This window comes from Typopeltis vanoorti, chromosome 6 (assembly GCF_054136105.1).
Source record: "Typopeltis vanoorti isolate ZY-2024b chromosome 6, IOZ_Tvanoo_1.0, whole genome shotgun sequence".
Taxonomy (NCBI): Eukaryota; Metazoa; Arthropoda; class Arachnida; order Uropygi; family Thelyphonidae; genus Typopeltis; species Typopeltis vanoorti.
Genome location: NC_143554.1, coordinates 80,400,001 through 80,414,971, shown reverse-complemented (window position 1 = coordinate 80,414,971; position 14,971 = coordinate 80,400,001). Strand labels below are relative to the sequence as shown.

The following is a 14,971-nucleotide window of genomic DNA, read 5'->3' as shown; positions in this document are numbered from 1 at the left end:
GATCATTCTTGTGCTTGCTCACTCACTCATTCAATAAACAGATCTTTCTGTCTAGGCTGCTAATTCCGAATCCATTTTGAGTGTAGTCCATCAGCAAAATATTTGTTATTCAGATGAGACAAATTAATTCTAAATAACAACAAAATCATAAAATGAATTACTAATCCAAGCTATGTTTACTAATACAGATTTTAGAGTGAATGAATTAAAAGAAAAATTATCTATTACAGCAATGTTCTGCCAAAAACATGATCTAATGGAAATTATACTTTTATCCATTAATTATATACTATGTTTCAATACTAAAAGAAAACTGATATAATAAATATTTGAAAAAAATCTTAAAAATAATTAGATAAAAATATATTATATTTTAAAATTATTATTAAATATATAATAAATTTTAATAGTACACCTTTTATTTATTGATATGCTTTTTTATAATATAGTTGCAGAAAGCCTACATGGAAAGAGAAAAAGAGGAGGGGGAGAATGTGAATTCAATACCCTTGGAGGGTAATGGATGGCAATGCTGTAGCCAATGAAGTTCTAACTGAGGCCCAGCTATTGCTGTTACCCTCCTGCCATGATTAGAGCTTTAATAGCTCAATAACACCTTATCCCTACACTGTCCTCTACAGATAACGGGGAAGATGAAAAGCATTCTTGCTTCGCCCCTTTAAGCCAGTCCTTATAAGGACTATAAGGACATGGAAAGAGATTGGAGGTCGCTAGTGAGTCTTCACTGATACGGTTGTGAACTTTCTTCTCTGTAGAACGTGGTAATTAAATATGATGGTTTCGAAGTGTAGCTGCTAGATTAACTAGCAGAGACGCGTTTATTTAAAGTCATTAAATTGCGGACTATACTGAATCTAAGAACATCAGCAAAGGTAAGTGGACGGTAATTGCAACGAGGGCGATTCGTTAGGCCTAACAGCCGATAGAATCGCCATTGTTAGCATATCTATTCCAGATACATTTACTTGTGTTTATACGCAAACTGTCAATAATGAATGTGTCAGATTTGGACGCCCTCACAGATTCGCTGGACGAAGAGCCAGCGCTCATACTTGTAAATAAACTTCAAAGGAAATTTAAGCTCAAATGGCCATCAAATTTGATAGATCCTGATACAATTATAGACTCTCTAGATAAAGGATTGGCTTTCAGCTTCATAAAGAAACTCCTTAAGAAGTTCGAGCGTGAATGGCCCGCTTCCTGAATCTTTACTCTTCACCTGAGACTGACGATGATCCAAATGAAGACACTCCTCAAATGGAGGAAAATTTAAATCCAGTCACCTCTGAATCTACTCATTCAGATCAAGGAGAGAAGCACGTGCGTAAAAAACGCAAAACTCTCGCCTCGGAGTCAGCAAACGAAAATGGCATGGATGAAGATGCCCCCAACATAGATTCCTCTGCCTCCACCAATGAAAAGGTGCCTCCAGTCATTCTTAGGGAAAAACAGAGATGGACAGCCCTAAGAACCACCATGGCCAACCTGCAAATAAATTACTCCACTGCCAAGAACATAGAGGAGGGCATCAAAATCCAGCCCACTACAGTGTCTGACTATAGAAATCTAACCAAGGAGTTGGACACAAGAATTATACAATACCATACCTTCACACTTACCTCGGAGAAAAATCTTAAAGTGGTACTCCGAGGAGTATCTGAAGACATTGAAACAGCTGAAATAGCTGCTGACCTCAACATGCAAGATCTGCCTCCCATCAAAGTCAGTAGAATGTACAGATCTAACAAGACCCCTATGCCTCTAGTATTGGTAGAAATACACAACATCTATAAAGATATTTACAATTTGAAGACAATCTGTGGGCTCAAGATCTCACCAGAGCCACTTAGGAAGAGGGCCTCTTCTGGGCAATGCCATAGATGCCAAAAATTTGGTCATGCCCAGAAGTTGTGCAAAGCCCAATACAGATGTCTGAAATGTGGTGACACCCACCCCACATATACCTGCTCCAAGCCAAAAACCACCCCGGCTAAGTGTGCTAATTGTGGTGGCCCCCACCCTGCAAATTACAGAGGATGTATATGCCACCCAAAAAACAGACAAACTGAGTTAATCAGTCAGTCTAGCTCACTGACAGAAACGAAAGCCCCAGAAGCCCAAGTTCATCAGGCTCCTATTAGCTTGAACAAGATGACAGGTGTTCACCCACCATCAACTGAGCCCCCTAAGAAAATAAATCTTCAACACCAAACAAGAACATATGCTGATGTGGCCCGCCCCAAAAAAGCAATCCATGACCAGAATATGACAAATCCACATTCAAATATAACAGCCATCATCACCTCTTCTCTTGTAAATATGTTACAGGATTTCAGTAACGCAAATCCATCACTGAGCACTACAAAAAGTTTCTTGCAGCAAACACAGCTCATTTTATCTGCACTCTCCAATGCATAGGAAAAAAGTTACCCCAGATTCTCTAATGATTATCTCATGGAATGCCAACAGCCTTAAAAATAAAATACTAGAAGTGCAGGAATTCAATGACACATATAATCCGGATATATTATTAATTAATGAAACTCACCTGAGACCTGCTGACAATCCTAAATTCAAAGGATATCAGCTCTACAGGAATGATAGACTGGATTACAGAGGTGGTGGCACCGCCATCCTCATCAAAAATCACATCAATCATCATTCTGTAGCCATTCCTACAACCACCAATCTCGAACTTACAGGTATCAATGTCATCACAAACTCTATCGGAAACATAAAAATATATTCTGCTTATAACCCACCATCAAAAACATTGCTGACCACAGATCTGGATGCTATCCTCGGCATTAAACTGCCGGTTATTATTGCAGGAGATTTTAACGCAAAACATCACGCCTGGAGCAGTAGGTCTATAAATAGGAATGGCCGCATCCTCTATAACTACACAAGCTCAAATTGCGCAACTGTGGCTGGTCCCTCAGTGCCAACTCACCACAGTCCTACTGGCTCATCCGACGTCTTGGATATAGCTGTCCTTCAGAATGTTAACCTACAGTACTCCCTGGAATCATTGAATGAGTTATCATCAGACCACAATCCTATTCTGCTCCAACTGGGTTATCAGAGGGATCTTCCCCATTCGCCTCATACCTTCATTCCCTGGGAAAAACTATCCAAAATGCTTCCAAACTACATTGATCCCATCCCTCATATTAATTCCAAGGAAGAAATTGATTCTGCAGTCAATAAACTTACTGATCAAATCAACACAGCCATAGCATCTATCACCTCAAATTCAGTTGACTTCAAGCCTAAACGACTACCAGATGACATAATGAACTTAATCAGGGAGAAAAATAAAGCAAGAAAAAGATACCACAACACCAGAGCACCCCAAGACAAGAAATATCTCAACAAAATGAACAGTGCAGTGAGAGATGCACTTAAAGTCCATAGAAACAAACTATGGGAAGATAAATTAGCCTCCATATCACCTGGTGATCAATCCGTTTGGAAGTTCCTGAGAAACATCAAAAACAAAACCAAATCTCTTCCTCCTCTCAAATCTGACCTGAACATTGTTTACACAGATGCAGAAAAAGCCGAAACTATAGCTAAAAATTTAGAAAAACAGTGTAGCCCTTCATACAATAATCTAAATTCCAATCATATTTACAAAGTCCACCGCCACGTCAGACACGTGTTAAAACGGCCTGATACCTGTACTAGCCAACTCACACCTATTTCCCCAGCTGAAATTTATGACATTATAAAGAATTTAAAGAATAAAAAAGCTCCAGGGCCTGACGGCATCTCCAACAAAGTTATTAAACTGCTACCCCGAAAGGCCATCGTATATCTCACAACAATAATAAATGCTATGTTCAGGTTTAAGTACTTCCCCTCTGCATGGAAGTTGGCAGACGTAGTTCCTATATACAAACCAGGCAAGGATCCTCAGCAGCCTCAAAGTTATTGTCCCATAAGTCTGATATCTAATCTGGGCAAAATAGCAGAAAAAGCTATCCTTTCCAGAATTCAACTTTCAGTAAAAAAATTAAACATCCTTCCTTCAGAACAGTTTGGTTTTCGCCAATTTCACAGTACCACCCAACAAATTCACAGACTAATAGAATTCATTACCACAAGTTATAATTGGCATCAATACACCGGGGCAGTTTTTCTTGATTTAGAGAAGGCGTTTGACAAGTTATGGCACTTTGGACTACTATACAAGTTGATTTTAGCTGGCATTCCATCAGATCTAGTTCAAATTATAAAGTCATTTCTTAGTGACAGACGAATGCAAGTCAAACTAAATGATATATTATCTACCCAACGACGCATCTTGGCAGGAGTTCCTCAAGGGTCCCTTCTGGCACCGATACTTTTCACGATTTACATGGCGGACATTCCGCACAATCCAATGTCATCCATCATTGCCCTATACGCAGACGACACAGCTATACTAGCCAGATCTATTAAACCTCACCTTGTCACCAAGAAACTGCAAGAAAATCTGCAGAGATTAGAGCACTGGTTCTCGGAATGGAGACTGCAAGTAAACCCTCAGAAGAGTATTGCCATGCTCTTCACTAAAAACTCAATACTCCCCAAAGATGATATCTTCCTATTTAATACCAAGATTCCCTGGAAAGCAGAAGCCAAATATCTGGGTGTACTGCTGGACAGAAAACTAACTTTCAGTTCACATATAAAAGCCTCATGTTCAAAAGCATCAAGAGTCATTGCACAGCTTTACCCTCTTATCAATAGGAATAGCAAGCTGGATACCAAAATAAAACTGCTCCTTTATCAACTGTTGATTCGACCCATTATCACTACGCATCCCCAGCCTGGAGTCACACCTCAAGTACAAATATCCTCAAACTACAGAAAGTGCAAAACAAATGTCTCCGCATGATATTAAACTCACCATGGTACGTCAGAAATGTCCAACTTCACCGGGATACAAATATCCCCTACATCTATTCTTTCCTGCAGTCTTCAGCAGTGAAGTTCTTCTCAGTGTCCTCTTCACATCCAAATGAATTAGTGCAACAAGCAGCAAATTATGATGAAACAGACTTCTCAAAATATAGGAGACCGAAGGCCATCCTACTTCCAAATGAAGATCTCTGAATCGCACCCACTCAGGCAGAGCTCTTAGCTCATAAACTTTTCCTCACACAGTAATCCTTATCAGATAGCAGGGAATAAAAAAGCATTTTGCTTCGCCCTTATAGTCAGCAACGTCTTGCGTCTTGCGACATGGAAAGAGAAAGGCAGGGTAGACCTCAAAAAAAGGATATTGGATGGATAATGAGACCGGAACAGACAATACGGTCTATACCCGTAATTAGTGTTATGATGATGATAGATGATGATATATATTAGGAAGAAATCATTCGTCTATTCATCTAAGTTCTCATATTTTGTGATTTGTAGTTTCTGAGTAATTTTATTTTTAACTTGTAGCTTCGTGACTTAAAACTGATTTGAACACTGTAATATACTACTATTAGTTTGCAGTTTTAGCTAATTTGTCTTATTGTTTATAAATGTCTTCAACTAGCTAGCCACCACATGGTTTGTTTATTCTGTTATTTACTTCCAAATTTAGTTAGCCATCTTCACAACAAATTCAGGCCTAGCGGAAATAAATATTTTAATAAATGTATATGTACTTCATTAATAATTCTGTTCATTTTCCCGTATTTCTGCCTATTTTCGTTGTCTTTTTAATGCTGATGTTCATACCAAAGGCGTTACAGAAATTATTCATTCTAGTCAAAAGAACTCAAAGATGGGGTTTTTTTTTAGAAGTATAACATCATCTACATAAAACAGCATACATCTGAATAAAGAGCTAAGTAATACATTCGAGTTTGATATCAATTCAGTACTACATTCCTTCGTAATGTAATCCATATAGATAAAGAAAAAAATTGGCAATAGTGTACATCCTTAACCTACATCTGATTTTACATCAAACCAGCTGCTTCAAGTTCCTTCTATTTCAAGTGCTGACTTACAACTTCAATACAAACTATCAATTAATTTATAAGTTCATACATAAGCCCATAAAATCGACTGTTATTGCTTTGGAATTAAGGCAAATGCAGTTGTATCCATTAATTGCGTGCATTCTCCTGGCCACTTTGACTGTTTTGAAGGATGAAACTACCGTTTTTCATCGGGGAAAAACCTTGCCATCTCATATGAGATCGGCGACCTCACCTGCAGTTGAAAAAATCCTTTATAAACGTTCTAGTCCTAAACATAATACGAACTGAGGTCTTCTGACTGAAGGACATCGATACTGACGGGGCTACGAAGGCACACAACGTGAGCAATATAGCATTAGCATACTATTAAATGTTTATCTCAGTTACTGCTGTACCCAAACACGTCTGTAGGATCTGAAGAATGTGTTGTGATTAGCCCCGCTACCACAACTTTCACACAGCCTACATGAGCATTGTTTCAGGTGATGCACTGATGCATGATGGGAGATTATGATGCCATCATAACATTATGATAATATCTTCGCTGAAGACGTCTCTTACTTTGAATAGTTTGTAATATCGTAACCAATGTGAAAGGCTAGCTAATAAGATTTGTTTTATAATGAAAACAGATAAAAGATAATATGTCAGAATTAAGAAGTAATTAGCATAAAATAATTTTAATACTTTCTTTCTCTTAAATTTAAAAACTGAAAGCAAATTATGAATTACGAATTATGTGTAAACGTTTTGGGTATCGTTATTAAAATAACTTTACCACTTATAATTACTGAATTGCGAATAAAATTGAACGCATTAATATCGTCTTAGAGTTTAAAACAATTATTAAAATTTTGCTAGCCATGCTGTCTCATAAAAAACAAAATTCTAAATAATCAATTTAATACAGTTTTTGCAAACTAAAATATAACTTCGGATCCTCAAATTCAGTTGATATGAAGACCAGTTTTAAAGACTGGAAAATTGTGTTCATCCTCACGTAAGGATACTTCTAGTTTACTGCAACAAAATGGATGAATAGAGTTCTTCGCATTTATTGTTCGGTGTCTTTAGTTATGACTCAGTTATCTGAGTAGATCACTTATAGTCTGTGTAAGCTAAGAAACAGTACATGACTGCGAAGCTATTCCTTGAAAAGAGACAGCATCTTCTCTTGAATTAAAGTTTTCCGAGGACTTTAGGAAAGATATAGGTAGTACGTAGGTATTATTTCTTTTATGTAAGAAAAGTTAATTGTAAGAATAAGCTGCAATTGGGGAAAATGGATCAGTAAAACTGTTTTGCCAGTGCACAATGTGCCTTTTGAAAACTCTGCTAACCGCAGATTCAATTATAACCTTAATTATACTTGGTTTAACTCACACTGATTTCCAGATATCTAACAATTATTATAATTTTAAATGATAAACTTTATACAAACATTTACCTCTTTTATACCTTCCCTTTTTGTGTTAGACCTGAGTTTCCTGGGTGAAAACATCGCCACCTCCGTATGAGACCGGTTAACTCACTGTCGCTTAAAAATCCCTGATACAAATTCTTTAACAACCGAAGGCCATCGTCCATACCGACTGACTTATCTTGTTGTTTGAGTTTGAACATTCACATTATTTTATTTGTATTAAATTTGTATATATTAAGTTATACTTGAAGTAGGTATGACAGTTAACGAAAATATCAAATAAATAAATTAATTTTACTTACGTTTGTGCTCCTCTAATATTTGGTATGCTGAGATATCTTTGCACCATCGCTTGATTCACTCCGTACACTGCCAACCACGTGAAATATCCACCAATGACAAGGCTCCAAAAAGAATGACGAGTGGTTGGATTAGTGTTGAAGCTAAAAATAAAATAAAATAAAATAAACAAGCCAATTATATTTAACAATGATTATAACTTACAGAATTGTTAGAGAAGTAATACTTTAATCAAAGAACTCACTTGAAGAATTCAATTCTTTGTCCCTCTAGATTCTTCTGCCACACGTACTCAATCCCTCCCACATCAATTGTGCCTTTGATGACCACAGCAAGCATGGCAGCAAACATCATCAACACTTGGAATACATCCGTCCACACAACAGCTTTAATTCCTCCCTATATATAGGAAAATTTGTAAATATGCAGTATTTATAACTTCTTACATTCATTGGAGCTATTTTATTATTTTATTAATAGTAACAATTTGAATATAAATAATGCTTGCATTTTTTTTAAAGGATTACAATCACAGTCAGACCACTGGTTGTAGAAAAAATTAACTGAAACATGCCCAAATTTCCGCGAATTATCAATAGATGGCGCTTACTGTTTGTCATGTTCCTCATTTTCATGCAAAAGGCAAGATTTTTTCTTATGATAGTCTTTATTTAAAAAATCAAAAAGGAAGAAAAATAAGTTATCAAAATATAGTTTATAAGTTTTATAACTAGTCATTTTTTCTTGAATTTAATAGAATTACATTACACACCATAATTTATCACATCCTTCTCTTTATCCACTAACCTGTTTTGTGACGTCCGACCTACGAAATAATCATATTTGATTTCTAAACATTGGTCTGCTAAGAGAAGCAAAAAAAAAAAAAAAAAGCCTAAGACGTCAGCTCTTTCACAATTGCTATTCATGATAAACTTGACTCCAGTTAGTTCCACTAAATAGAAATCTATCATCGAAAATTACTAAACATTAGTCTTTGCTCTTTTCAAATGGACAATACGCAGGAAACCTTTTTTTGCAAGTCATAGAGCAAAATTACCCGCTCATTACTAGAAACAATGCAGAATTTCCCGACCTGATGACGTTACAGTGGACATAATTTACTTTAATGTTAGAAATAAGAACCACTTTTATCAACTACTGAGAACAATTGAATTATAAGTTACGAAGCTACTTGAGTAGCATCGTAAAATATAATTTAATCAAATGCTTACTTAAGGAATTTTATATGATGTTTTATAGACTTATTTATAAAAATAATGACAGGAACCTTCCTTTCTATATTTTTCTTGAAAAAGTAAATAATTTTACAATTTGAACTTCTCCAAGGTAGCTAGGAGATAATCAGTTTGAACTGAATATTATGAATCATAACATTATTATGCTTACAAGTATAGTCAAATAGCGAAATATCATTATTAAAAATTCAAAATAATTTTTTTAAGACTAATATTCTTGATTAGAACTGCTAGGAATGAGAGAAACCTCACTTATAGTCCGAATATATAATATTGATAAAGTCACACAAAATCGGACTTTTTTCTTGATTAAATAAAAAGGAATTTTTCGATAGCTCACGGAAAATCTAAAATTGATATACGAAAAATAAATAATAATCAAAATCTTACGATGGTTGTGTAGAAGGTGCACACAATTCCAATTGATAAAACAGAAAGCCAAACATCAAGTCCAGTAACTGAAATAAAGAAAAAAAAATGACGTTTTTAAAATGTAAGCATGAGCTAAAATTAAAAACGAAATAAACTATAATGATTACTACGAAATTCAAAACATATTAAATATAAAATGAACCCGAAACAAGGCACATAATATAGAATGGCCCATAGGTCACAAAGAGGTTGAAATATCTAATAACTTTATTTCTTATTTATTAATAATTTTTATTCTTTTTTGTTATAATGAAATACCGAACCTGGAGATTTTTTTTTTATTAGTTATGAAAAACCACATCACGCAAATGTTTTCCATTTTTGGCTTTACACTTTCTACAGCGTGTTCCATGACAGTTGTTAATGTTTGTGGCTGCAGCGTCCTAATTTCTGCACGAATATTCTCCTTCAGCTGTTGGATTTGTCTGGGACTTCACATACACCTTTTCCTGAGGTAACTCCATAAGAAGTCGGGAGCCTTCAGATCTGGAAAACGTGATGACCAATTCATTGCAGATCTTTGCAAAATTATTCGTCCACCAAACTGTTTTCAAATTTTCAAAAACGTGGTTCGTTGTGAACTTTTCTCCATGATTAATTTCTCAAATGTTTCTTAGACTATCTGAAAAATTAATAATCGAAAAGTTATATTTTTTTTTGATATTTTTAATTTAATTTTATAAATTTTAAAACTCCTTTACCAGAAATTCTTTCTATTCATTACCGTACCAAATTAATTTGGTACGGTAATGTACCTCACTAAAAAGATACGATAAAAATTGTATCCGAGCTTTCGTAGTTTAGTCAGTTTGAATGTGCTTTCGTTGAAAAGACATAAGTTTGATTCAGTCTACGACGCGAAACTTCTACCACGACTTTTGAATTGAAAGTAGGTTAGTCAGTTTCACACGGCGTTATGAAACTGGCTAACTCAGGTTTTTCATCAAGAAAACCGTCTAGAAGAATACACACACAATTAGAAGGTCTAATACATTAGTCTCCTAGCCTTAACAATTAAAAGAATTCAAATGTACTGGTTTAAAGAAGTAAACATCACCATCTGTAACTGGGATCTTCTTTTTTGAAGGAATTTAGAAATGTGCTTTATTTATCAGAAATTAATACTTTATACTATGTTACTTTCTATTATTATAATACTAATTATATGCATATCTGTACAATATTCTTTAAGGATAGAAATATTTTCTATAATTTTCAAATACACCTTTTATTTTTTATTCTAAGTAAATTGATAATGAGCTTTTTGTAACGTAGAAGTGTTGAGGTTTTGGTACCACCATCTTGGAAGCGATTATAAGGATAAAGTGTTGAGAGATATACATACACAGATTTTTTTGTGATGATATTGAGATATACACACATATACACACACACACTGATTTTTTTTTTGATGATGCGATATACATCAAGATTTGGGTGTGGTTCCACTGATCTTGGAGAGTAAAGCGGTTTCTGTCTTGTATCCTGTATATATATATATATATATCCTGTATATATATATATATATATATATATACAGGATACAAGATATATATATATATATATATTCATTCAGGACAGCCGTGATGATTTAGTAGCGACACTTGAGGTCACCCAGTGATATTTAAAATGATCCTGGAAATCACTCAAGAGTTTTTTTTTTTTTTTGAAGAAAAATTACCTCCTCCCCGCAGCTTAATAATACATCAAGAACCGGGTCTTGTTTCCAATGACAACGTTTAATAATGTTCGTCTTTAGGATTGCTTGCTTCCAGGGAAGTAAAGCGCTTCTGCTCGATGGTAGATTATTGCCTATCAGTGGGTGGAGCCACCTGTGCTGGAGTAATGAGTTTAGAAGTGATCCTTTAAGGTCATTCAGTTAGATTTAGACAGATCCTGGAGATCACTCAGAATTTTTGCAGATAGCACCTCAGTAATTTAACAGTACATCAAGAATTATCAAATTATTGAAAGTTTGCAAAGAAATGAACAAAGCATACCAACCTGTGATCGTATCTTAGGCAAAGAATGACTCATAGTGAAGTGTAAATGCGCATTTAGAGTGGTAAGTACCATTCACGAAAGGTTGCAAAAACTATCTGAGAACCATCGGCACGCTATGAATTCAATATATAATAGCGCCCCCACTTCTGCTCGAGACCAAACACGATACTTTTCTTGAAGTCCATTTCAGACCTCCAAGAACCACAATGGCGGACTCATACTGAGCAACAAAAATCATCTACCACTTAATGACTTTCACAATGATCCATGTACTCGTGGGATTCAAAACCACAGCCTGTTGACAAATTAGCTAGCGGATACGCTATTCACTCGAAAAAACGTGGTCGGAAGAATTAATATATTCAGTTTTGTAAATGTATTTAAAATGATTAAATTAGTTATCAAATCTATCACCATTTGGTTCTGAGCAGGAAACAAAAAGAGTATCACTGAAAAGCAAAGCGTGTATGAAAATTTTATTTAAAATTTTTAAACGCGCTTAATTTTTCTGTTTTAAAGCTTTTTTACGACAGTCAAATTCAAGAAGGTTTCGCATGCGAATTGTAGACCCAAGCATATACTTATTATGGACAGAATAAGGAAAGAAAATTGAAGGACATCATGGGTGAATCAGGAATAAGACAGACTACCCCCGAAAAGGAGAAGAAGAAAGTCAGCACGTGTTTTTAGAAAACATAAGGACAAGTTATCGGACGACATTGGGACGAATATAGAAGATAGTATCATGTTCTGAAGTCTTTTGAAGTAATTTAAAAATGGAGGAAAGAAAATCACAAAAACCATTAGTGATACCAGTAACATAAAACAGATAAAAATACTCTGGATGTAAAAAAGTAATAATTCATTAATCCAGATCTGAGTCTAATATAAGAAATTCCTCCATTGGAATAAAGGAAGAAAATATTCACTAGGGATGAAGTGTTCAGTACATGTTTGTATTTGATTTAATAAAAAACTATCAGAACTCATCTGACATTTCGAAAGGCAGCCGAAACAAATTGTATTCTAATAGACATTCTTAAATATGGAGGTATATTTTTGTCTTTAGTGACATACTTGAGAAAAGGTTAAGAGGGAAAAAATTTCGATTTTTTTCCCTGTTAACCAATAAGTATCTGTATTGAAGTTTTGTAGATCTGAAAAACGTAAAAAAAGCTATTGAAAACGATACAGTTATATAGTATGAATGGGCTTTATACAGCCCATACTAAGCTGTCAGTAGGCAGTTAGAATTGAAGTATCTATAGGAAGAGAGTTTAATAAAACTCAGGTGTAAAACAGGTTTGTACGGTTTATTCATCATCATCTATATGGATCACATTATGAACGAAAGTGCTACTAAACCAGATATTAATCTCGGTTCTTTGCCCTACGAACACGATATTTCCTCAAAAAACATCTTTGCAAGACTTTACGGCTCTTTAACTAGTTCGAAGAATATGAACTAATCAAAACAGTTAAATGCATTCTAAAGGTTTAAGAGTAGTAAAACAGATTAGCTATTTAGATGCAATATTTAGTGATAAATGATATATGGAAATATATAATATAATAAACAAAGTTGGTAGGGTGGAGTTCCAAATGAACAATACGCACTGATCTTTATATAGAATAAAAAAACATTTAAACTATAAATTTATATAGGATAAAAAAGAAATTAGTCAGAAGATTAAACTAGAAGAATACAAAACAACGCACACGAACCAAATTTTTATTTATGGATTTGATAATTGGGTTTGAAATTTAAAAAAAAATGACGTTTATCAAAGATATTATAAATGTGCACATTTTCGAAACTCCAATTTTTCATAGTTGAAATACTGCTTTGCTAGATATACATAAAAGTTTAATTGTGAAAAGAATCTCAATGTGGTCTTACCTTGGGATAATGCCAAAGCAGGAGCGTAGAGGACTATAGCCATGTATAATATCTAAATAAAAAAAACAGTAAACAATCATCAGTGTGTCCATTATTTGGAAGTAGACTCTTGTGATGTGGAAATTAAAAGTACTGTACTTGAAACAATGCACATCCTTGTCATCAACAGACAGATTTGTTCTAGTTATTACTAGAACAAATCAATATTAATATTATTAAATATTTCATTTGAAATACTATTGATAAATGTACACTATATAAAATACAGTTATTCACTAAAAGTGAATATGTAGCTTTATATATATCTTCCATGATGCTAGATTGACAAAGATCGTTATTGGTTAGGGGATTTTACGTGCCCTTTTTTTGACCAATTCCTGACTTAGTTAATCTTTGTCGACAGAAGTAGATTCTCAATAACTGAAACTCCTGTTTTTAACCCCCCAAAATTATATAAGAACGTGAGAACTCACAGTTTCATATAACAATACCAGATAAGCTTAGTTATAAAAATTAGCTGTGGAGACCTCCACATAGCCTTTAAAGGAATGCGGAGAACCAACCAGGGCTTCTGACCTAATGTCCAATCCTCACCTTCTCGTGGTGCACCCTGTTGGGTATCTACTTGGATACTGAACGAACGAGGATGGGCTGGCAATTTGGGGTTTAGCCGACCAAATTGTATTCCTATTGGTTAAACCAAAATAAAAATGGTACAACATGACAAAATTTCATGCCGGCTGGGGCGTCGTCCGGTTAAACAAGGCCCCCGTTGTTTTCGCCAGGGAACCAGGGCGAACAGCGAAAAGTCAGCTACTGGAACAAATCTGAAAACAAACCTCAATTCATCATCACCAGAGTTAAAGATCGGTACTATCAACATAAGAAGCCTGAATGGCAAAGAAATGGAACTAGCTGAGGAATTAGATAAGTACCAGATCGACATAATAGGGGTGACTGAAACAAAAAAGACCAAAACTGGCGAGATCTTTCTGAGCAATAAATACAAAATGTTATATTCAGGCAATGACAATCAAGGAAAAGAAGGAGTAGCCATAGTATTCAACACAAAATACGAGGCTAATCTTCTTAAATGGCAGTCAGTCTCAAGCAGAGTAATGTGGGCAAATATGAGAATGGGGAACTGGACAATGAGACTTATTTGTGCCTATGGTCCCACAGAAGGTTCTACTAAGGTAGAAGTGGAGGAATTTTTTGACGCTCTAGAAAAAGCAACTGACACAATGAAAAAGGAAAAGTTGGTCCTTGTTGGGGATCTAAATAGCAGAGCAGGAAATGATTGTGAGACATACAAAAATATTTTGGGAAAATTTGGAGAAAAGAGCAAAGCTAATAATAATGGCAAATATCTGTTGGATTTCTGCTCAGGACATGGACTGGTTATTACTAACACCATGTTCCAACATAAAAATGTGCACAAATTCACATGGAGAGAAGAGGTAAGGAATAAGAAAAGTCTCATTGACTATGTTATTGTTGATAGCGATGTTTTCTCCCTGGTGCAGGATACCAGAGTGTACAGAGGATTTGAAATTGGAAGTGATCACTATTGAGTCTTGAGCAGGATAAAATTGAATTTCATATTGAAAAGAATAACATGTAAGAAAGTTTTAAAGCGAATAAAAGTTGAGCTGCTCTCAGA

General features: G+C 35.0%; 1 protein-coding gene across 1 annotated transcript in view; it reads right to left on the bottom strand.

Moving 5' to 3' along the window:
- Window positions 1-14,971, bottom strand: part of LOC150105623 (sodium-coupled monocarboxylate transporter 1-like) — a 53,808-nt gene that overhangs the window by 17,893 nt on the left and 20,944 nt on the right. Inside the window, exons 3-6 of the mRNA XM_090394949.1 lie at window positions 13,309-13,360; window positions 9,363-9,430; window positions 7,958-8,112; window positions 7,716-7,856 (exon numbers count right to left, since the gene is read on the bottom strand). Coding sequence (XP_090251075.1) covers window positions 7,716-7,856; window positions 7,958-8,112; window positions 9,363-9,430; window positions 13,309-13,360 — 416 coding nt within the window. The remainder of the gene's footprint in view (window positions 1-7,715; window positions 7,857-7,957; window positions 8,113-9,362; window positions 9,431-13,308; window positions 13,361-14,971) is intronic.